The 25,304-nt window shown below is 39.5% G+C and overlaps 1 protein-coding gene and 1 pseudogene across 2 annotated transcripts in view; one reads left to right on the top strand and one right to left on the bottom strand.

The window, feature by feature from the left end:
- The first annotated feature begins 1,912 nt into the window (after positions 1–1,912).
- PIAS1 (protein inhibitor of activated STAT 1) overlaps positions 1,913–25,304 on the top strand; it is a 106,387-nt gene continuing 82,995 nt past the window's right edge. Inside the window, exon 1 of one of the 2 annotated variants that reach the window (XM_036437817.2) lies at positions 1,913–2,022. In XM_036437817.2, coding sequence (XP_036293710.1) covers positions 1,999–2,022 — 24 coding nt within the window. In that variant the 5' untranslated portion in view covers positions 1,913–1,998. Of the gene's footprint in view, positions 2,023–10,027; positions 10,053–25,304 lie in introns of those variants that run through there. The other variant, XM_045581196.1, reaches the window with a different exon arrangement.
- LOC118710080 lies at positions 11,203–11,297 on the bottom strand (annotated as a pseudogene).

Raw genomic sequence — 25,304 nt, 5'->3', positions numbered from 1 at the left:
ATGGTATTTTATTGGATTTCTGTTACCTGCCTGCCTGAGTAACGTGATTTAATCTATTTCTTTCTGGTTGGAGATAAATGCAAACCATTTATTCATGTGCCCTTGGTTAAGGGAAGATCCTGGGTTTACTAGGTGGCTGCATATTGCTGTTTAAACCATCTGTCGCAGTCTCCCTAGCTCACTTGTCCTGGAATTTCCCTAGCTTCGTACTATTCTATAACAGACCCAGTGAGGGAATAGGAAAACCCCAACAGTAACACACTGAGGGAAGTTCAGGGGAAAAGGCGTTTTAAAAGGAAGCTTGTGTGTAGTTCTACTGAGGGGTCAGTTAGACAAGAATTGAGAATTGGCAATTGGCTTCGGAAACGTGGAGATCCTCAGTGATCTCCGTAAGTGACCTTGATGAGGGAAGTCAAAACTGGATCAGAGTAGGCCCAGGAGTGGATGTGAAGTGAGGAAGTGGGAACAAGCACTGTAGAGAGAACTTGAAAAACCTTTTGAGAATTTATGCAGTGAAAATAGCAGAGAAATAGGGCAGTTCATAGTAACCTCAACTTTCTATGGTAGTTTTGATAGTGAGAAGAGTCTTATTTTGCTTTCTTCGTATGAGGTAAGAGACAAAGTTGAGAAGCAAAAAGTAGAGGCTGTGGAGGAGGTATGGGGCATTTAGAAGAGGAAAAGGTGGAAATAATTCTTTTTATTGTCTACTTAAATGTTAATTTAGTGGAGAAAGCCCTCCCAGGATGAGATACATGTCCCCCTTTTTCTCTCACTGGTCCGTTTGCTCTTTTCTGGGACAGATCACCAGTTGTAGTATCTTTATTGGTTCATTTGCTTGCTCCTCCCTGCCTCCCCCCCCCCTCCCGTTAGAAACCTACAGTTGGGCAGGGACTTTGTTGTAATTTCCCAATGTATACAGAATCCTTAGAAATGGGGCCTGCACAGGTAAGTAATTCTTGATAAAACAAAGTAGTAGATAATGAATGTCTTCAGAATTTCGTCTTAACCCATCCATCCCTCTTAAGTGCTTGTTGGACCAATGATATCCAACCTTTTTTTGGCCATGCCTCCTCACCTAAGCAGCACTAAAATCCTGATGCCCTTCTCCCCTCTCCCCTGACATATAATTCTTATTACTCAAAAAAGTGAATGCTTATTCATGTGGAGGAAGCCTTAAAGGCCAATAACTTGGTCTGAAGAAGCTTCCCAAAACATATGGCATCCATGAAAGAGAAAAATAAAAGAACAAAAGGATAATTGAAATACTGAGTGAAAAAATCACTAAGAAATTGTTTTAAAAATGCAAAAAATTGACTCGTTCTCGAATTGCCCCCCTTAAAATCAAATTGCCCCCCCCCTCATGTGGGGCGTGTCCCGCACCTTGGGAACCACTGGACTTGACACTTTTCCTCTCTGAGCTTCATTTCTGAATATATACGCCTATACCATGGGAATTGTAATCTCTTCTCCGCTTACCTCCCTGGGTTGTCCTGAGGAGGATCTGAGCTAATAAACCTGGAAAGGTTTCATCAATTAAGTGCTGTCTAAACGGAAGGGATTGTTATCTTTAAGTCCAGGGTACCCTGGCAGGTGGCAGGTGCTGGTTGCGGGGAGGAGGGCAGGATTGTCTCCTGGGATGTAGCTGTGTGTGGAGGCTTTGCAGAGGGCTCCGCAGGCCTCGGAGGGCCGGACTCCGGCCAGCAGCCCTCTAGCGGTGGTCGGTCCCTGGGGGCGCTGGCCCGGGGGGAGGGGGCCCACAGGGGGAGTAACTGTCAAACCTGCCCGCTTGGCGCCATTATTTAAATGTGCGTGGCCCTTACGTAGCTGTGCGTGCTCAGGGCGGGGCTCCGAGCTCCGGGGAGCTGGGCGGGGCCGCGGGTGGGCGGGGAGGCGGCGGGGCGGGACCGGGCCGGGGCGGGGCGGGGCCAGGCGGGCCGGGAGGGCGGGTCCAGCCGCGGCCCCGGCGAGGTCCAGTGCGCCTGCGCTGACAGACGCAAGATGGCGGACAGTGCGGAACTAAAGGTAAAGCGCAGCTCGAATTCACTTCTAATATTGGGCTGCGGAGACGGCGCCGCCGCCGTCCGGGGGGATGGGCCCGGCCCTGGGGGGCCGCTCGGGCCTGCCTCCACCGGGGTCTGGAATTGTAGGGGGGGAGAGGCGTGCCCGGCCCCGGCGGAGGGGGCCCGACAGTGGCGGGCCGCGGGCCCCGGGTGCCTCGGGGGCGCTGACGGGTCGTCGCCGGCGTGTTATTGTTGTGGGCGCCCCTGGCGGGGGCGGCGGGGGAAAAGATCGGGAGTCGGAGGTGCGGGCTGCGGCTACCCCCGAGGCCGGGTCTCCTCCCGGTCCGGCCAGCCTCCCCGCCCTCCCGGGGGTGCGGGGGCCGGGGTAAGGGTGTCGGTGCAGGGGGATTGGAAGAGCTCCCGCGGCCGCTTCCTCTTTGCTCCCTGCCGTCCGGGCTCCTGTCAGCGCTCTCCCCAGACCCCCGGGAACTTGGCTCCGGCCGCCCCGCCCCTCCGCGGCGCCCGCCGCCCCCGCCCCGGGCGCTCGGCTGTCCCCGCTGCCGGCCGGCCTGTCAGGAGGCTGCGGGCGGGCGGCGGGCGGCGCGGTCCGGGGCGGCGGGCGGGGTGCGGGAGCAGCTCCGGTAAAGTTTGGTGAACCCCGGGGCGGCGTCGGGGTTCGGCTGCGGGGCCGCGGGGGAGTCTGCCTGGGCGGGACGTTACTCTTCTGATTGTGGGCACCCGGGGAATGGGGGGGTGCGGGGGGAAGAAGCCTCCCATTGGGAAGCGGCGGTTGGGCAGCACCTCTCTCTCCTCCTCCTCCGGCTGGTGCGGAGGGTACGAGGAGGCTTTGGGGGGCGGGGGGTGTCTGCACACACACCATGATGGCGATGCTCTAGCTGATGGAGGTGAACGGTTCGTGTTTATATTCCCCTGTTGCCTTTTGTTTGTAGGGACATCTTGCTGGCCATGTTGATTTGAACGCGATTCTCCCCTGGTCGTGCACTTCAACCCCCCATAAATAGAACGTTCCCCCGTTCCTCTCAACTGTAGCGATGGCTCTCAGGCCTCGCGGGATGGGATGGGATGGGATGGGAGGATGGGAGGGGGGGGACCCTCTTTCGGGCTTTTCCTCCCACCCCAGTCTCCTTTACCTGATGATGGCTTCTTTACCCAAGCAAACAGACCTCTGCACAGGCAGCTGGGGGAGGGGGATGGAACCCTTCTGATTAGATTGTGACAAATGGGGCTCCGCTTGGGTCGTTTTGGTGCGGCAGCGAGCAGTTTTTAACTAACGCGTGTTATTTCCGAGGCTCCGAACGCGATACTCCCTCCCCTCTCTGGTCCAAGCAGCTGGTTCTATCCTGACCCAGGGAACTGACATCTCTATCAATGGAGATTATGCAGTTGTAAATCTTTGAAGGGAGGGGGTGGTGTCCTCTCTTTATAAGTAATAAAGATCATTAAGAAAAAAATTTCCCCCCTGCGTTATACTGAAACGACAACTTCCAGAAAAGCGAAATGCTTAGTTAGATTAGCCTCTGGAGAGTTTTTCTGCAGAAGCAAGCTTCGCTGAAAGATTGAAGGATCGTCTTTCCCCACCAATAATTTTTCAATGTTAACATTCCCAAATTTGAATATTCAGGCACTGTCTTTGAGTGTCACTTCTTGTGAAGTCTACTTCTGATTGCAAATGATGAGACAGCAGGTCTATAAGGGTTAGTTTCGTTTTTCCCTCCAGTTTGGAACTATTTGAAAATGAAAACGCCTCAGGAATTTGAATGTTTGGAGGTAATTAACTCTTGAGCTAAAGAGTGCAAAACTTTAGTTCATGTTTTCTGTAGTTTTACTCTTAAAACCTAGTCACGATGTGCTCTTGCTTTCTAGTACTTATTTTGTGAGGAGCCCCTTTGAATGTAGCTAATCAGTTCTGTTGTGCATGGACCACAGAGGAGAGCTGAAAAGCTTGTGCTGCTATATTGTCACTCCTGATGGTGTCCAAAGAAACTGGTATGGAAAGCACATGCTGGGAGATTTCCTCCTTTGTTCTTTCTCATTTTAAGAAAAGTGCCTTTGGGGATAGATGGATCAGATCCCTAGTGTGAGTCTTGTTAGGTGAAGTTTCTCTTTACAAAAAAAACGAGCCTGTATCAGATAAACGCAAAAACACTTGAGGGGAAAACATTTTTTTCTAAAATTGATCTCATTTTCTTACTCTCTCCAAAATCTACTTGAGTTTTTTTCAGAGGAATTGTTTTCTACTTTTATGGTCCTCTTGTACAATTTTTTTTCAAGTTATAACTGTTTTGACATACTGGTCTGTCATTGTGTGTGCCCAATACTTTGAGGAGCTGTGATTAATTGCTTTGCTGTGATAGTTGTATTAATCTTCTTAATACATGATTGTGGTTACATTTGCTATTATTTTTGCAGGGGGGGGGGAGATGATCTTAGTAATGCCTATCATAGTTATTTTGAATGCACTTATTTATATAATGTTTTGTGCAGTGATTCTCCTTTTGGAAATTGCATTTTCTAATTTGTGGAGGTAAATAGTATTTACTTCTAATAAAGTAGGAAGAGTCAGAGTAAGAATTAAGAAAAACCCAGATTTTTCAAAGTTTTATGTGAAAATACAGTACTTCCAATGAATTTCCATCTGTGAAGCTTTGAGTAAATGAGTGACTTTTTATCTTAATTTATAGCCCACATTTCACTTTGCTGTGGATTTGCATTTAATAATTATTTTCTTCGTGGCCCATTTTTATGAGTCCTTTTAGGTTTATAACAAATCTGCAAAGATCAGATGTTAAAAATGGATAAATCTGTATCCCCTGTAGATCTGGTGCAAATGGCAACACTTACAGATACTGCAGATAAAAATTGAATTGTGAGTCCTGTATATCAAAAAGAGTTCTCTATGCACATTTGTGAAATGTTTAAGGGGAATACCCATAAGTGACATTTGTGAGAATGTAGAGAGTGAGCATTTTATTATCTTTAAGAACATAAAAGCAGCTGATGGCTAGCTGATATTGGAGGTTAATCTGACAGCTTCATGTATCCCTTAAAGTAATTTTTAAAAAAATTATGTTTTTTGCATGAAAATTTATGTCAAGTTATATTGCCATTTTAGCTAACAGGAACAGTGGTAAGGAGGAAGAAATTTATTACCATTTTAGTGGAGTAAATGGTGGAATTCAATGGGAAGACAAATCATACATTTAAAATTATATTTTAATAAGTATTATAAGCATGACAGTAAACCCTGTTGTCATATTTTGCCTCTTCATTTTCAAGAGATAGCCACTTAATTTTGATATTTTGTGGTGTAATTTGCCTGCTTTTATTTCATATAGGAGCAAGTAAGTTTGACAATTTATTCATGGATTTGATTTGAATCTCCATAACTTGCTTTTGTCAAGAGCCACATTTAGATGGCTTTTGTTTTAGGTCACCATTTTTCTGAACATTACTTAAGAACAATTTATAGAATACTTTAGTTTTTAAGTATTTAATGTAATTGTTTTGAAATACTGTCTTTTCTTCCACGGTTTCCTCCTGGGTGATTGTATTGTATTTCTCTTCAAAGAGTCTCTTGTAATCCCTGTTGATTGCTGTGGTGTTTAGTGGTGAGTCCATAGCTGATTAACCTTGGGTTTCTCCTAGTGAACTCCATCAACATGCTGCTCCATGGTTCTTGCTGAGGCTTTTGAGTTCAGTGTAATTCGTACCCTTTTCTGCTGGTAGCTAGGGATTTAAAAAAAAAAAAAGGCTCATGATTGTAGTGGGAACTGGGAAGAAATATTTTAAGTTTCTGAAAAACTGGTATGTTTATGATGAGATGTACCTTTTTTTTTTGAGATGTGGCCTTTATCAACAAACAAAACTCCTGGCTCATTACTTCATATAATTGGTTGTAGTGTTTTCTGAAGTATTCTGCTCTGGCATTAAGCACCTTGTGGTTTTTATAATATATGTTTGAATAATCTTATGTAGTGCTTTGCAGGTCATAATGTATCATATTATCTCATTTGATCTTTCTAACAGTTCTTTGAGGTAGGAAAAGGCAGGTAGTATCTCTCTTCATCAGTAAAGTGAGCCCAGAAAGGGTAAGTGACTAGCCCAAGGTCATACAAATAAAAGTGGCAAGAACTTGAACCTAGGGTTTGTGATTTCAAAATGTTGTACTGTAGACTGCCTTAGAGGTGCCATATTAGTCCTGGTGCCTTGCTTACTAAGAATTCTAGTTATGTTGTGGCTGATACTTTTCCCTCTTGCTCTTTGTCCAGGGTATTTTGGGGTGTGATTTGTTTTTGTTTTTGTGTGTTTTTTTTTGCAGGGAAGATTTTGGAGTTAATATTTATGGAATCATAAATATTAATTTTTAGAAATACCATTTTGCTTGGGAAAAGTTCAGGGAATAGTGAAAAAAGTAGGCAGAAAAATAAACAACATCTGTAATTCCAGCACTTATCAATAGAAATATCATGGTCAACATCTGGGTTATCCAGTTATTTTTTCTCTCTGTGAGCATATGTGTTTGTACATTCATCACAAATAATAACACACTACTCTTGTTTTGTAATCTGCTGTTTTCATGTCTATCTTTCTATTTTATTCAGCTAATCTTTTATCTTTGGACAATTAAATTATTTATTTCTACTTTCTTGCTATTTAAACTGTCTTGACAAATAACCTGATATAAAAGTTTGCAAATGTTTTATTCTAACTCAATATATTAATATGACAGACCTTTTGGTGCTTTCGGGAGCAGTGCAGATGGTATTTTGAGTAGAAGAAGTGGGAATGAAATAAGTAATTCCTTGTTCATTGTCTATACCTTTTTGTTTCTATGAATCTATCATAAAATTATTAAATGATGGCAGGTATTTTATAAATATAAGCAAACATTTTTTTCTGAATCAGAACATTCAATAAAGTATGAAATGGATTATGAAATAGTATATATAACTTATTTTCAAGTATGTTTGATTTTGGGAAATTATATCAATAATCAGATATTGCAAGATTTTGTGTCTTTTTATTTTTATTTATTTTTTTAAAATATATTGATTTTTTAGAGAGGAAGAGAGAGGGATAGAGAGTTAGAAACATGGATGAGAGAGAGACATCGATCAGCTGCCTCCTGCACATCCCCCACTGGGGATGTGCCCGCAACCAAGGTACATGCCCTTGACTGGAATCGAACCTGGGTCCCTTCAGTCCGCAGGCCGACACTCTATCCACTGAGCCAAACCAGTTTCGGCTTGTGTTTTGTTTTTAGATGCTCATCTGTTTTTAGTGGCATTTAAAAAAGCATTGCTGAACATTAATCTAGAGAAATTGGAAATGAGAATTTGCCTTACGCACATTTTTAATCTCAGAGAAGTGTTGCTACAGTATTAGATTGGTAGGTACCATTATTTCTAGGAGGGTACCTACTTTAGAGAAAGGTTATATAGGCAATGAAAACATTTTTTTTAAGCCAGTCAATGAAAGAGAAACACCACATGACCTCACTCATTTATGGATAATAACATTATAAATCGATGAACCAAAAGATATATATAAAGATAGTAAAGCAACAAGCAGACTGTCAAATTACAGCGGGGAGGTTAGGGCGATCTAGGGGAGATAATAGATCAACCGAAGGACTTATACATGCATATAAGTACAACCAATGGACACAGAACTGGGGAGGGAGGGTATGTATGGAAGAGGGGGGCAATGGTAAGATATGTACGCAGATAATAATTTAATAAAAAAAATAAGGGGAAAAAAACATTTTTCTATTTTACAAAGGGACCTTTATGGGTTAAAGGAATTAATATATGTATATGTGAATTAAGATTATTTGTGCAATATCTGAAAAATACAGCATTATAGAAGGAACAGTTGGTGAAATTAAGGGTGTGAAATTGAACATACTCTAAATTTGATGTCAAATTTGCTCCCCACCTAAACTTAAATTTATGTAACAAATTTTATCATTAGGTTTTTAAAAAAATATATATTTTATTGATTTTTTTACAGAGAGGAAGGGAGAGGGATAGAGAGCTAGAAACGTCGTGCAGACCGACGCTCTACCACTGAGCCAAACCGGTTTCGGTTATCATTAGGATTTTTAAAAAAATAGGTGATAAATATAAAATGCTTAGCTTTCCTTTACTTTCTATAATAAAAGTGTAATATGCTAATTAGACCAGACAGCCCATCGATCCTCAGACAACGGGGTTGCAAGGGCTGAGCCCCTTGCATGAATTTCGTGCATTGGGCCTCTTTATAATAATAGCGTGATGCTACCCTGTTTCCCTGAAAATAAGACAGTGTCTTAATATTAATTTTTTTCTCCCAAAGTTGTGCTAGGTCTTATTTTCAGGGGATATCTTATCTTTCCATGCGCTAGGTCTTATTTTCGGAGGATGTCTTATTTTCGGGGAAACACGGTAATTAATAGACCAGACAGCCGAACCACCTTTCAGTCGTCATTCCGGATGTCCTTCTGGACGAAGCTGCGGTGGTAGGGGCTGAGGCAGAGGTGGTTGGGAGCAATCAGGCAGGCATGCAAGCAGTTAGAAGTGATGAGGCAGGCAGGCAGAGTGATTATGGATGATCAGGCAGGCAGGCAGGAGAGCAGTTAGGAGCCAGTGGTCCTGTATTGTGAGAGGGTGCAGGTGGGGCTGAGGGAAACCCCTCCAGTGCACGAATTTTGTGCACTGGGCCTCAAGTTGATTTTATAGTGGTACTAATTGCCATGCACTTTTTACTACTCTTGCTATAAAATGTTTGTTACTGTACTTCCCTTTTCATGTTAAAAATTATGGAACTCCCCTTGTTTTTTATTTCCCTCTACTCTTGGTTTCAATATCACATGAAAAGATAGCTCCCCAAATCCTTCTCTCCTTAGAATCTTCTGGTAAACTTCATTCTTTGCTTATGAACTTCTAAAGTTCATCAAAGTTAAGGAACCACCTTTTTTCCTTTTCTTCTTAACCTTAGGTCAAGCAAACAAAACACTTTGAACATTAATTAGTAAATTTGAAATATCACTAACACATGACTATTAACAAATGTTCTTATTTTTAAAAACTTCATTTCTTTCTTATCCTTCCCGCTATTCTCCACTTTCAGTTCCCCACTTGCCAGGTTAATTTTCCCAAAATGTCATCCTGTCATTCATCCTGTCATTCCAGTGGCTTTCCATCCTCATTTTGGTCTTAAAGATTTTCTATAGACTGATCCCAATCTACTTTGTATGTTTTGTCTCCCTTACTTATGGCAAAGTCCTTAACTTAAAGCCAGAGCTATTAGTTTGCTTCTTTTTGTTGAACAGTTTTCTGTTTTCTATACCGTTCCATTCTCATCATCTGTTCCCCCTTCCCTGTCGACACAGTAGGTGCTTAAGATATATTTATCAAATGATCAAATTATATTCAAGATATTTGTTAGTGAGAGGGCTAATGTACATGTCTATTTGTCAGTCTAAATTGTAAATGTTCTGAGATAGGGTTATATATCTTTACGCTTTTTTTATGCCTGCTTCTTAGATGAATATGCATAACATTAAATCAACAATACTTTATGAAAGACTATTTTAGATTTATTTATATATCTTTGCCTTATATAAATAATAAATGAATATATTTCTCATTGCAGTGATATAGCAGTAAATAACATTAATTTTTTAAAAAACATGTTTTTTATTTATTTCAGAAAGTAAGGATGAGAAAGAGAGAGAAACAACAATGATGAGAAAGAATCATTGGGTGCTTCCTGCACACACCCTGCTGGGGACCGAGCCCATAACCCTGGAATCGGACTGTGACCTCCCGGTTCATAGATCGATGCCCAATCACTGAGCCACACTCACCGGGCAATGGTGTTTTGTGTTTTTTGGTTTTTTTTTTCCAATCCTTACCTGAGGATATCTTTTCATTTTTAGAGAGAGTGGAAGAGAGGGGAAAGACAGATACCGATGTGACAGAAACACGATTGGTTGCCTTCTGTACATGCCCTGACCAGAGCCCAGCCTGAGAGGATCCTGCAACCGAGGTATGTGCCCTTGACCTCAGTCGAACCCAGGACCCTTTGGTCCACAGGCTGACGTTCTCTACCCATTGAGCCAAACTGGCTAGGGCCAAATGTTTTGGGTTTTTTTTCCCCCTTAGGCTCCTGGGTTTATTTGAGGGTAACTTCAAGTGGATGTGGCCCTTTTGATTGACTTTTTTGTTGCATCACTTTTTTTTTCCTTTATTGATTAAGGTATTACATATGTGTCCTTATCTCCCCATTGTCTCCCAAATCACCACCCCCCTCATGCCCTCACCTCCCTGGTGTCTGTGTCCATTGGTTATGCTTATACGCATACATATAATGCATACATACAGTATTAAACCCCCCCCCCAATGGTTTTTAACATATTTACAAGTTGTGCAACCATCATCACAATTTTAGAATATTTTTCTTAACCCCCAAATAAATCATGTACCCTTCAGCTATCACTCCTATTTCCCACAACTCAACTCACCTTCAGACAGCTATTACATTCTGTCTCTGTAGATTTACCTAATTCAGAAAGTTCTTATAAATGGAGATATCCTCCTATATAATAAAAGGTTAATATACAAATAGACTGAATGGTGGAACAACTGAACATCCGGTTGCTATGATGTGTGCTGACCACCGGGGGGGCGTGTGTATGGGGGACATGGCAAGTGGCAGGGATGAGGGAGCAGGTGAGTGGGTAGCAGCGGGAGTGAGGCCGCGATGGTAATGCTAGGCGGGGGCATGGAGAATAGTCTGAGACCCACCCCTGTGCCCACTGCAGCCTCATGGCCCACAGTTCCTTTCAAGGTGCACAAATGTGTACACTGGATCCCTAGTGTAATATGTAGTCTTGTATATGAACTATTCATTTTCCTTTATGGGCTTTTAATTATGTACCTCTGTATAATATTTATAACATTGTGTGTGTGTATGTCTAGATCCATAACAAATTAAGTGCATAGAAGGAAATCAGTATTTATTAAATGAGTGTACTTATACATAAACATTTTCTGAAAACATAAATGGGATCATACTATCTATAGCTTTTTTTGCTTACTGACATATACTGAAGATCTTTCCATGACATCTCCCAAATGAGATGGTCTTATTCCCTTTTTTTTAATGAGAAATATATTTTTTATTGATAGTGGATGAAGAATATATGGAATGCTTCATAACTTAGTGTGTCATCCTTGTGCAGGGGCCATGCTAATCTCTACCATTCCAATTTTATGTTCTGTCGAAGAGAGCACTGGTCTTTTCTTTTCAAATATGTTTTATTGATTTTTAGAGATAAAGGGGATGGGAGAGGGAAAGGGAGAAACATCAATCTGCTGACTCCTGCACACCCCCTATTGGGTATTGAGCCTGCAATCCAGGCATGTGCCCTGACCAGGAATTGAACCAGTACCTCTTGGTTCATGGGCTGATGCTCAACCATTGAGCCATATGGCCAAGCTGGAGAGCTGGTCTTACTCTTTACAACAGTGTAAATATTTTATGTGTATGTTTATAGAATTTACCAATGTATGTCTAAAAATTCTTGTTTTGATAGTTATATCAATTTTAAAAATAGTTGCTGCATTTAGTGTAACCTCTATAGTCTTAATACTGGAGTTTTACTTAAAAATAGGAATGAAAACTGTTACAGGTAAAGGTTGTTGGGTTGAGGAGAGATGGAATGTAGGCTTTTTATGGGGTTCTGGCAGGACACAGCCAAATAAGTTCATTTTGTATTTGGGTTTTTGAATGTGAGCATGCCTGTTTTAGCTTCATGGCATAGTGCTTAAAATAGAATTTAACATGCTATCTTGTACTTTGGAGCATTTTAAGGCTTTTTTTTGTAGTCATATAGGCCTAATTTTTAAAAAAATCTGGAGATTTTAGGATGAATAATTTTTTCATTTAAAAAATAATTCTAGTCTATGGGCTTCTATAAGTTACCCAAAAAAGCAAATGTAGAATGCATCTAGCTCAGGGCCTAGCTTATGATAGGTAGTTGGTAATTATTTGTTATTGTGGTGTATTTATTATACTATCATTCATTATATGTTGAGTGTATCTCCAAGTATATGTGTGTATTTATTTAAACACTTGTTTGAGGGAATATTTATTAAAACATTACCTTTTTTAAAATACATATATATATATATATATATATATATATATATATATATATATATATTTATTTCATAGAGGAAGGGAAATCGAGCCCATAACCTGTTCAGGGAATTGAACTGTGACCTCCTGGTTCATGGGTCGGTGCTCAACTACTGAGCCATGCTGGTCGGGCAAACATCTTTTTTTAATCATACAAGTAATGTATCAGCTATTACAGTGGTTCTCAAAGTATATTTTCTAGTCCCCTGGTGGTTCTCCATACTCTTTCTGGGAGTCCTCTAGGTCAAAACTATTTTCCTAATATAATAAAGCATTATTTACTATACTGACATTTGCAGTCTTAATGGTAGGTAAACTTGCTGATGTCTTAGCAGGAATTAAGGTAGTGGCACTAAACTGTACAAGTTTAGAATATCACTTTGCACTTGAAATTAAAATGTAAATGCCAGTTACATTTTAATTTCTTAATGAACCAATAACACTAGTTTTATAATGTCTCAATATTTGATTACACTTTAGAAAATATTTTTTGTGATGAAATGGAAAGTACTTGCAAAGCACGTTTACTAAATACCAAATCTTATGGTTAACCCAAGGAAAAGAAGCTGTGCAATTGTAGGAGTTGCATGCTGAACTAGTTGCTTTAAAAAAGTTACTGATTTCAGAGAGGGAGAGGAAGAGAGAGAGAGAGAGAGAGAAATATCATTGATGAGAAAGAATCATTGATTGGCTGCCTCCTGCATGATGGAGATCGAGCTTGCAATCCAGCATGTGCTGTGACCGGGAGTGGAACTATAACCTCTTGGTTCATAGGTTGATGTTGAACCACTGAGCCATGCCAGCTGGGCTGAACTAGCTGCTTTTTTAATGGAATACCAATTTTACTTGACATGACTGTATATATGAAGCTCAGTAAAAGAAAGTTCTTACTGCCTTTTTTCCCCCTGGCCATTGACTTTATTTGTTTTATTTAGTTATTATTGAGAAGAATTGTCATATAGAGGAGTGTTAAAATGATCAGAACTGCCACAGCTTAGAGGAGCCTAAGGAGACATGGCAATATGACATCTTGGATGGGATCTTAGAACAGAAAAAAGTAAAATAAAAAAGGAAATATGGCCTTAACCTGTTTGGCTTAGTGGTGGAGCGTCGGTCTGCGGACTGAGGGGTCCCAGGTTCGATTCCGGTCAAGGGCATGTACATTGATTGTGGGCACATTCCTGGTGGGGGGTGTGCAGGAGGCGGCTGGTCGATGTTTCTCTCTCATCGACGTTTCTAGCTCTCTATCTCTCGCCCTTCCTCTCTGTAAAAAAATCAATAAAATATAAAAAAAAAAGGAAATATGAATAAAATAGACTTTCATAATGTATCAATATTGGTTCATGTTAATGTAAAATGTTAGTTGGGGATATTGGGTGTTGAGTATGTGGGAACTCTCAATGTCTGTAAATCTAAAACAGTTTTTTTTTAAAAAAGGATCTGCTCCCGAGTCAAATATGCTGGGTATATTATTACTTAAGATAACCAAAATCTCATTTTTTCCTCCCCTATAATTAGTTCTCTTTATAGACTGGTTGTAGAACAGGTTGCCTGCCAACTGCCTGAAGCCCTATGTGGACAAGGCTGGGCTATTTACAGGCCCATCGGGAGAGCTGTACTATGGCGCCTCCCGAGGAAATATCAGTTTTGAAATCTGCCTGCCAAACCTAGGATCTTCTACAGTCCTTTCTAAGGACTCTGTTTTCCTGTTTTTTATCCCTTATTCCCTCCTCTAGGCCATCAGCCTTTGAGTTATGCCTTATCTTACTGTTTTCTGAATTTCTTTCCTCTAGTCTAGCTGTTAACAAAATATGGTTTGTGGACCCCTGTTGATCCTAAGGGCTCAACATAATAATACCAAGATATTATTAGCAGTTGCCTCCTAGTTTGGGTGAATAAAAAAATCCATACAGGTGTGTTCCATAATTAATTTTAGCCAATAATTTCTTCAGATTTTATTAGCTCTTACCACATATTTTAAGATATTTGTACTGTTGGTGCAAAAGCAATGAGGGGTAAAGCTGCCTTGCACATTAGCATGAGTTAATACGGCAGTGGCACCAAATTGAACTTATTGGTAGTCATTGTGTTCTTTACCACTATGCACTCTCAGTTAAAAAAAAATCCAGCTTCACATGGAATGTCTTCCATGAAGTAATAAAAGTGTTAATTTCATTAAATCTTGACCCTTGAATTCATGTCTTTTTGATACTGTGCTTAATGATGAAATGTAAAGTATGAGTAAAGCATTTCTGTTAAATACTGAAAAACAATGGTTATTTAGAGGAGAAGCATTTGTGCAATTGTTTTGAGTTGCAAACTGAATTCCCCGTTTTATTTTTCTGAAACACCATTGTTACTTGAAAGAACTCAAAACTGACAGTATAGTTATTTGGACTTTGGTACTCAGCAGACATTTTCTCAAAACTAGAGTGAGCTTGTGTCCCTGCAAGAAAAACAACTGACTATATTTGTTGCTACTCTTGAGTTTGACAGCTTCCCAATACTAAGCTTTTTTTTCTTCTTTAATATACAATTAATGTTGGTAGTAATGAATGTGATATAGTGAAGTTGTGTTGAAAAGTGTCAACATTTTAAAGGATCATGTAATTCAGTGAACCAGTATTTTCTAAATAACCACTGCACGGTATCACAAATTATTCCTGAGTTAAAAAGAGCCATTGGAAATGGAAGATAGACCTGTGGATTTCGATATATCAGAGTAGGAAATGTTCATAGATAGGGTTTTTAGATTCCATATTGCTATTGTATCAGCCTTAAGAAAGTCCCATTTGTTGAGTTTTAGTGAAGGATCAAAGAATAGCCACAGTTCTTTGTAGGAGGCTGAGGTTTTTTTCATTCAGTATTTTGATCAAAATCTAATGCAGCCCTGCCAGTGTGACTCAGTGGTTAAGTGTCGACCTATGAATAAGGAGGTCAGGCTCCATCCCCAGTTGGGAATGGGCAGGAGGCATGATACTGTGTTATCATTGATGTTTCTATTTCTTCCTTTCCCTTCCTCTCTGAAATCAATAAAAATATAAAATAAAGATAAATTTAAAAAATCTAATGCTGCAGATTGATTGCAAAAGTGGATATGAGAATCAGACATTAAAGAGATTTGCAAAAATGCAAAAACAGTGACAACCTTCCAGCAATTTTTTGTTGTTTTTTGGAATATAGTTTTTTCAAAGTTAGTATATGATTTATGTTAACAAGTAATGAGTTTATTATTATTTTTAAATGATAATGAACATTTAAAATTTTTTCAATTTTAATTTCTATCACAGCAAGTCTAAATTTAATCAATGTTTTTTGTTCAAAACTAGAAGAGTCCAGAGAGCGAAACCTTTGAAAATCTGAACTTTTTTTTTTTGTAACCCTCATCTGAGGATATTTTTTTCATTGATTTTTAGAGAGAGTAGAAGGAAAGGGGAGAGACAGAGGGATAGGAACATTGATGTGAGTGAGACACTTTGATTAGTTGCCTCCTGCACACATCCAGACCATGGCCAAGGATCGAACCTGCAACCCAGGTATGTATTCTTGACTGGAACTGAACCTGCAACCATGCTGTCTGCAGGCTGATGCCCTACTGAGCAATCAGTTAGGGCTGAACATTTCTTTAATATAAGATTCACAGTGCAGATACAGGAGTCTGTGGTTTATTTCTTTACTTTAATGGGGGGGGGGGAGAAGAGAGAGAGAGAGAGGGAGGGGGGGGGAAGAGAAACAATCATGATGTGAGAGAGGAACATCATCCATCAGTTGCCTCCTGCATGTCCTCAACTAGGGATAGAAATTGACCAGGAATCAAACCTGAACCCACAACCTAGGTATATGCCCTGAGGAGGAATGGACCCCAGCCCCCACCTTCTGGGGGACAATGCTCCAACCAACTGAGGCTCAAGTCAGGACCAGGAGTCAGTAGTTTAAAATGGGAATATCGCTTTTACCTTCTTACCCATGGTATTTCTTATAATTTAAGAGAAAAAATAGTTTACTTATAGATGATAGTGATCCGTTTACAAGACAAGTTTGCTAAGAGAAGGTGCTTAATTGTATCTTGCATCTCTAAACAGTAATGGCTTGCATTGAAGAATGAGCTCCAAATACTTTAATAATGGTGTGGGAGTTGTATAACTTTTTATTTTGTCAAGATTATGTCTCAATCTTTGATTGCCTTCTACCCACCCATCCCCCATAGTAGGGGGGTAGAAATAGTTTGGGTGAATAAAAAAATCCATACAGGTGTGCTCCATAATTAATTTTAGCCAATAATTACTTCAGATTTTATTAGCTCTTACCATATGTTTTAAGATGATGGATTTGTATTTAGCCTATTTTTTTAATCATATTTTGTTTTCTTCCTTTTCCTCTTGTGAGATTAACCTGGGACATACAGATTATGAATCTAGAGATTATAAAACTCTTAGTTTCTTTCTACCTTACTTTAGATTTGTTTGAAAACTTCAACTTCTGTATTTCTTTTTTAAAAAGTGTGTGTGTGTGTGTGTGTGTATATATATATATATATATATATATATATATATATATATACTTTTTTTTAAAGTATATATATATATATACTTTTAAAACATATATGCAAACATATGCTTATATATATATATATATATATATATATATATATTTCAGAAAGGAAAGGAGAGGGAGAGAATTGGAATCATCAATGATGGGAGAGATGATTGGTCAGCTACCTTCTGCAAGTCCCCCCCCCCTCTGGGGATTGAGCCCACAACCTGGGCATGTACCTGACTGGGAGTTGAACCATGACCATGACCTCCTGGCTCATAGCCACTTTGGCCTGGCACCTAGTATATTTTAAAAAATAATTTTTTTTATTGCTGAAACTTGTTTGGCTCAGTGGATAGAACGTCGGCCTGCAGACTGAGGGGTCCCAGGTTCGATTCTGGTCAAGGGTATGTACTTTGATTGCGGGCACATCCCCAGTGCGAGGTGTGCAGGAGGCAGCTGGTTGATGTTTCTCTCTCATTGATGTTTCTGACTCTATCTCTCTCCTTTCCTCTCTGTAGAAAATTAATAGAATATTTTTTAAAATATCTTTATTTTTAAAAATATATTTTATTGATTTTTTTGCTTCTGAAAAAAACTGTCTTCCCAAAATAAGGACATTATATAATTCTGCCCAGAGTCTTCTCAGCATAATTTAAATAATTTTATTATTAACCCTCAAAGAATGAAAAGTTCCAAACTCTTCCCAAATTTCAGGAAATGTAGAGGTAGGGAAGAAACAAATGAAGCTTTCCCAAAGGTGATGGCATCTAGGCTGAGACCTGGGTGAGTTGGAGTTAGCTAGAAAAAGGTTGGGATGATAATGAGAAGAGTTACTTGCTAAAATAGCATCATGTTTGTAAAAATTCTGGAGCATGGAGAGCTAGTTAAGAGAATTAGTGGCAGTGGCTGAGACTGGGTTGTGTATTATATCTTAGGCCAGTGGTCAGCAAACTGCGACTCACCAGCTGCGGTTTGCCACTCTGTTGACTAATGAGTTTGCCGACCACTGTCATAGGCCATGCTAAGAAATTTGCCTTTATATCCTGAGTGCATTTGAGTAATCATGATCAGGTATATATTTTAGAAAGATCACTAGTATGGAGAATTGACTTGGAGAACAATATTGGAGTCAGGGAGAACGTTTGAATCCCTTGCAGGCTTCTAGGGAAGAGATCAAGATAGTCGGAATTAAAGTGGTAGTAGGGGGCTTGGGCATTTCAAGGAGGTAGGATTGATTTGACTTGATAGATGTGAGTGAAAGAAGGTGGTGGTGAATTTTCTGGCTTGATCAACTGGTTAGGTGGCTGGAAGTTTTGAGAGAAATTTGATATGTTAGGTTTGAATATATTGAGTACTTCTGGGACATAGAGGTGTTTAGTAGAAGTGCAATTGTAATTCAGGAGACAAAGACTAAGCTGGAAATAAAGATTTGCTGTTAGGACTTTAGAAATGGCATTTTGAAGCCTTGGGATAGATGAAGTCACTCAGGAGTGAAAAACAGTCAAGCATTCTGGGGAACTCTCACAATTAAGGCCTGGAATAATTTTTTAAAAATGTGTTTTAAACATCTTTCATGGATTGCTTTAATGTCCTCAAGAGTTGTCCTTATGTTACAATTAGGTATAACATACTCTTAAAAAATTAGGCAAATACAGATATCTTTTACTGTCTAAAATCTCTGGTTTGTGAGTTCAGTTAGTGAGAATTCAGTAGTCAAGAGTATTTTGAAACTGTATGTAGGATTGCTGGTGGAAAATTCTTTCAGAAGTTTGGGAAAACGATTTATCATTTACATATTTTAACTACATGCAGTAACATTTGGTAAAGGTAGTTCACATGTTAAATAATGTGTTTAGTTTTATAGTATGTATGTATGTATGTATGTATGTATATATTTTTTATTTACTTCAGAGAAGAAAGGAGAAGGAGAGTTAGAAACATCAGATGAAAGAGAATCATTGATTGGCTGCCTCCTGCACACCACACCCTAAACTGGGGATGGAGCCTGCAACTAGGACATGTGCCCTGACAGGAATTGAAATAATGACCTCCTGGTTCATAGGTTAGTGTTCAACGACTGAGCCATGCTGACTGGGCTATAGTATTAATTTTAGGGTAACCATATAATTTATCATCTAAACTGGGACACTGTTAGAAGTGGAAGAAGGGGGGGGGGGTTGGTAAGGTATGTACACATATAATACCTTAATTTAAAAAGATGAGAGAAAAAAAGTAGAAGAGTGCTTTTAATAATTTTGCTAGAACAACAGGCATAAAGTGGAAATCCTGAAAAACTTGAAGATCTTATAATTTTTTTCCCTAATTATTTTTGTGAAGTGCTAAGAAATGAGTTGAAAACAGAGATAATAATAAAGAAGGGTTTTGTGGCTTATTAAATTTGCAAAATGTTAGATGTAAAGTTATCATTTTTCTGCTGCACTTCTTGTGACCTTTAATGATTTGAGAAGGGAGGGCATGGCAGGGAGTTATAAATCTTGAATTTCTTGAATTTGTTTTGTCACAGAATCCTATTTCTCTGAATATCTATTAGCATTATGAACCTAATTTGGAAAATGCTGATTTAGGGTATTCTATTATAAATTGGAGCTCTTTCATGTGAAGCTACGTCAGATTACTTCTTAGTAGTAGTTTTTATTTTGGGATTTTGATTGATGATGTCTAAGCAGGTAACTATGTTAAAATAAGTAAAATTTGAAGTTTAAAAAATATCACCTCAATTATATTTTGTGGAAAAATACTGCAGTTGGGCCCTGGCTGGGTTCTTAGTTGGTTAGAGTGTCATTCCCATATGCCAAGGCTTTTATTGGTTTGATTCCTGATCAAAGCCGATACAAGAAGCTGATGAATTCATAAATAAATGGAGTAGCAAATTGATATTTTTCTCAAATTTAATTAATCAAAAAAATACTGCGGTTTTGTTACTAGGGGAACTTTGGGAATTGAATAGGAGTTGATTGAACAGATTTTTAAAAGGCCTTTTTGTGGCATTTCTTCCATACTAGGCAATATGCTTGCATTTATTTCATTTTAGGATTCAGGGATAGGTATTGTTTCTCTGTCCCAGAACCTATCTCTACATTTTTTATCCTCAAATGGAAAATTATGCCTTCTAGATTTAGGAATTAAAGAATTGGATTTCTACTTTTAAGAACATTGGCTGCTTTTTAGTATTTGGAGAAATTATGTGGAATTTGATTAGTTCTATGTTAAAGGAATGGCATTGAAAAAAGTTTGGTCTTTTTGATTATGATAAGCTCATTTTTCATTTCACTTTTTAATGGCAAGAAAAGCTAAAATACTCTTAAGATAATCATAGTATATTTCTTTTTGTTGGTTAATTTACAAATTGTCCTTTAGACATTACAGTTAAACATGTCTTCTATTTTTGTGCTTTTAAAAAAAATCACTCTTGAAATAAGCCAGTCAATGAAAGAGAAACACCATATGATCTCACTCATTTATGGATAATAAAGAACATTATAAACGAACCAAAAGATAGATATAGAGACAGTCTAGCAACAAGCAGACTGTCAAATTACAGTGGGGAGGGTAGGGAGATCTGGGGGAGATAATAGATCAACCAAAGGACTTGTATACATGCATATAAGTACAACCAATGGACACAAAACTCTGGGGAGGGAGGGTGTGAATGGAAGGAGGGGGCGATGTTAAAATATGTACACAGATAATAATTTAATAAAAGAAGTAAAAAAATATATAATTCTAAAAAAAAAATCACTGTCAGTAACTTTGGCATAGCTCCTTATTATCTTCATTTCTCCCTCCCTCCCTCCCTCCCTCCCTCCCTCCCTCCCTCTCTCCCTCTCTCCCTTCCTCCCTTCCTTCATATTTGGGCGGTATTAAAATGTATGCTGGTATTAAAATGACACTCTAACCAACTAAGAACCCAGCCAGGGCCCAACTGCAGTATTTTTCCAGAAAATATAATTGAGGTTAAGAGTTTTTTGTGCCAGAAGTTTGTGAGTAGTTCATCTTCCCTTTCTATAAATTTCAGGAAGATTGTGTAGTACATTTTTATGCTTCTCATCTTGAAATGTATTTTTTATGTACATTAGTGAAATTTTTCTAAAGAGGATATGGGAATTTTCTTAAACTTGATTTCACTATAAAAACTTTGCATGTAAATATTAATCATAATGCTGTTCTGATGATTATGATCTGTGTAAGTTTTGTAGTAGTTTGGCAATTTTACTTCACGTGGAATAAGGCATTTTTTGTTGTGAAGTTGTTTCTCTTATTTATAATTAACTAGAGGTCCAGTGCATGGATTTGTGCACTGGTGGGATGTGTTGCCTGTGGGATTTCCAGCTGTGGGAGCACTGCTCATTCTGGTCAGCCAAGTAGCTGTGGACCTGTCCTCTGAGTGGCTACTCCTACTGTGGGTGTGCTGCTCATTCTGGTCAGCCGAGCATTGGCTCTCCCACTGTGGGAATGCACTGACCACAGGAAGGCAACTCCTGCGTTGAGCATCTGCCCCCTGGTGGTCAGTGCACGTCATAGCAACTCAGTTCTGTTGCTGGGCTTTTATATATATATATATATATATACACACACACACACACACACACACACACACACACACACACACACATATATATACACACACACACTAGAGGCCTGGTGCATGACATTTGTGCATGGGGGGGGGGCAGCCTGCACCCTCTCCAATCTGGGATCCCTCTCACAATCCAGGACTGCTGGCTCCCAACTGCTCGCCTGCCTGCCTTCCTGATTGCCCCTAACTGATTCTGCCTGCCAGCCTGATCACCCCCTAACCATTCCCATGCAAGCCTGATTGATGTCTAACTGCTCCCCTGCCGGCCTATTTGCTCCCAACTTCCCTCCTTTTGTCAGCCTGGTTACCCCTAACTGCCCTTCCCTGCAGGGTTGATCGCCTCCAACTGCCCTTCCTTGCAGGCCCGGTCCCTCTCAACTGCCCTCCCCTGCTGGCCATCTTGTGTTCACATGGGGGCAGCTATTGTGTTTTGGAGTGATGGTCAATCTGCATAGTACTCTTTTATTAGATAGGATATAGGCCTGGTGCATGGGTGGGGGCCAGCTGGTTTGCCCTGAAGGGTTTCCTGGATCAGGGTGGGGGTTCCGTTGGGGCATGGGCAGCCTGAGTGAGGGGCCTGTGATGGTTTGCAGGCCAGCCACGCCCCCTGGTGACCCAAGTGGAGGCTCTGGTACCTGGAATTTATTTACCTTCTAAATTGAAACTTTGTAGCCTGGAGCGGAGCCAAGCCTTCTGCTTGCTCAGTGGAGGCAGCCATTTCTGTTGGAGTTTATTCACCTTCTATAATTGAAACTTTGTAGCCTTGAATGGAGGCCTAGGCCAGCCAGGCAGGTGGAAAGCTTGGCTTCCTCCGTTGCTGGGGACAACCCTAGCCAAAACATCCCTTGAGGGGGTCCCAGATTGGAAAGGGTGCAGGCTGGGCTGAGGGACACACACACCCCCTCTAGTATTAATAGGTTTCTGATGGAATTTGAAAGAATACAAAGAATCTGTCATTGCAAGATTTCAACTTTTTCCTGAAACCTATTTTTTTATTTTTAATATTTTTCTATAGTTTGTGAAGAATCATTCCTAGGGCTTTTTAGAGCACTGTGTTCATATTTTTTTAAACTTGTTTTTCTCTGAAATCTGTAAATTAAAACTGAAATATGATCATCTTAGTTATTTTTCTGGTGTACTCTAGACAGTTTTCAAGATTGGAGAATCATGTCATAGCCGATTTGGGTCAGTGGGTAGAGTGTCAACCTATCAAGTGAAGGGTCCCTGGTTCAATACGTGTTAAGGCATGTACACCTCAGTTGCAGGCTCCTCTTTTACCCGGTGGGGGAGGTAACCAATCAATATGTTTCTCTCATAATTGTTTCTCTCTGTCTTTCCCTCTCTCTTTAACTCTGTAAAAATCAATGGAAATATATCCTCGGGTGAGAATTAATTAAAAAAATTTTTTTTTAAGTTCTCTAAAAAAAAATAAAAAGGATTGGGGAATCCTGGGGAAAAGGAGTCACCTGAATCTTTAAGTAGTTAAACAACCTTTTTTATAACCTTAAGCGTTTATTGTTAAGTGGAGGGAAATCTCTTGTGATGTGCCACAGAGCGGTATTACCTTGACCTTGTTATATTCTCAGTTTTAAGGATTACTTGTATGAATATTTTAAGAGGTTAAACTCTTAGGTTTTGTAGATGGTACAAAACTAGGAAAAAAATGTCAGATAACTGAATCAAGGGGAGTTAATTCATCATCATCTCTTGGTCATTTCTAGGTGGTATGTACTATATTTAGCTTAGGTGATACAGAGATAAGTACTTGCCCTTGAAAAGCTCACAATAGGGGAAGGAGATAGACTAGAAAAATCAACAATTTACAATACCGGATGATTAAGTGCTGTAATAGAGGGTGTAATAAATGATAACTCAAGTAAATGGTGAACTAGAAAAAAATGTTTAACAGTACTAAATATAAAGTTCTTTTAAATTAAAAAAAATATATTCAACAATGAGGAGCTTTAACTTAATAGCAGTTTATATGGGAAGAAAAGTAAAGCTTTTAGTTTAATTACAACAGCTGCTACTCCCATTCCCTGCTGAAACGTACTGCATCCTTCCCCTTGCCCAAGTAAAACAAACCAATCACCCTGAAATGTGAATGCCTTGTTAGGTTACATAGGTAGAGATACTGTGTTCATAATAAGGAAGTAATACTGCTGTATTCAAGATTAGACAGACCACCATCTGGATTATTTAATCCATTCTGAGTAGGATGGACTATCCCATGATGCTCAGAGAACAATGACTATGGTGGAAGGGGGGTCTAGAAACCAAGTCAATTGAAGGAAAAGAGCCCTCTTAACACATTTTAAAAACAGACTCTGTGGTACATAAACAGGATAACCTTTTAGAATCATTGAGTGAAAGTTAGAGGAAATTTTGATTCATAGACTTTTCAGTAATGTAGGGTACTATAAAATTAGGCTGTGAACTCTTAGAAGTGTTTCAGCAGAGGCCCAGAGACCATCAATTCAGGAGGTTACAGATGGAGAGTGGGACAAGATTTCTAAAGTTCTGTTTTACATTATGATCTTACCATTCCCCAAAGACATCAAATTATCTAATTATAATTTTCAAATTATCTAATAGTGTGTGTGTCATTGTTAGTACTCTACAGCATTGCATCTGACTTGAGTCTAGCTCTGTAACATTGAGTAAGTTACACCTGTTACTCAAATAGTTTTCTTGATACTTTCCTCTAGGGCTTTCCTTGATCTCTTTCTGGGATCCAGATCGAAGACTTTGATTTAAAAACTTTGTTTAGCTATAGCAGGGGTGGGAAAGGTCCGACCCTTATATGGCCCATGAAATCATTTGATTTGGCCCTGCCAAGGCATTAGAGATGAGTTAAAAAATGTTGGACCAAATATAAAATACTAGTGGTCCGGTGCATGAATTTGTGCACATTGAAAGGAAATTAATTAGAAGAATATTTTAATATCACTATTCTCCCTTTCTCTATAATAGAAATGTCAACCAAATTCACGGTCGACAATGACAGATCGAACCCCAAGAGCTTTGTATGTATTGTGCATGAACGAATCAACTTATTAGCCTTTTATAAAGAACAAACGTTCTTTTTTTTTTCTTTTTTTTAATATATTTTATTGATTTTTACAGAGAGGAAGGGAGAGAGAGAGAGAGTTAGAAACATCGATGAGAGAGAGTCATTGATCAGCTGCCTCTTGCACACCCCCTACTGGGGATGTGCCCGCAACCAAGGTACATGCCCTTGACCGGAATCGAACCCGGGACTTTTCAGTTCCCAAGCCGACGCTCTATCCATTGAGCCAAACCGGTTTCGGCAGAACAAACGTTCTTATTAATTAGATCTGTTTTCTGATTTAGCTAAATTTTTTCCTGCCCAGTGAAGCACCTCAACTTATCTTTCAGGTAATTGTCAGCAACACAGCAATAAATATCAACACGAAGCAGATTATTATTGTAGATCACACAGGGAGAACAAAGGGTAAAAAATTAACTGTAGTAGTGTTTGACTATATTCTGTGCAGTGAGAAAACCTGAAGTCATTTTCAAGTCCACCCATTTCTTCTTTTCAGTTGTGTCATGTTTCTCAACTTTCTAAATTTTTGTTTTCCAGCTAATAAAAATAAAATAGGATTCTACCGAGTCTTTTATCTACCTACTCCAGGACTTCTGTGAGGATCAAATGAGATGAGGCACAGGAAGACACTTTATAAGCACTTGATTACAGTGTAAAGTGTTTCTGGGCTGAAGAAACTGCAAGGAGGCTAGTTGTCCCTAGGGAGAGAAAGCCGTGCATTGTTACTTAACATTATTACCTGGTCGGAGGGAAGGACACTTACCATATTGATTAGCCTTTTATATAAATATAGAATTCGTGCACCAGTGTATATGGAATCAGGCCGAAACTGGCTCTCTGACATCCACTGAGGGGTCCTGGATTGCAGGAGGGAACAGGTCAGGCCGAGGGACAC

The sequence above is a fragment of the Pipistrellus kuhlii genome, unplaced genomic scaffold (assembly GCF_014108245.1).
Source record: "Pipistrellus kuhlii isolate mPipKuh1 unplaced genomic scaffold, mPipKuh1.p scaffold_m20_p_1, whole genome shotgun sequence".
NCBI classification, from domain to species: domain Eukaryota; kingdom Metazoa; phylum Chordata; class Mammalia; order Chiroptera; family Vespertilionidae; genus Pipistrellus; species Pipistrellus kuhlii.
The sequence above is the reverse complement of the archived record's forward strand: the minus strand, read 5'-3'. Positions and strand labels throughout refer to the sequence as shown.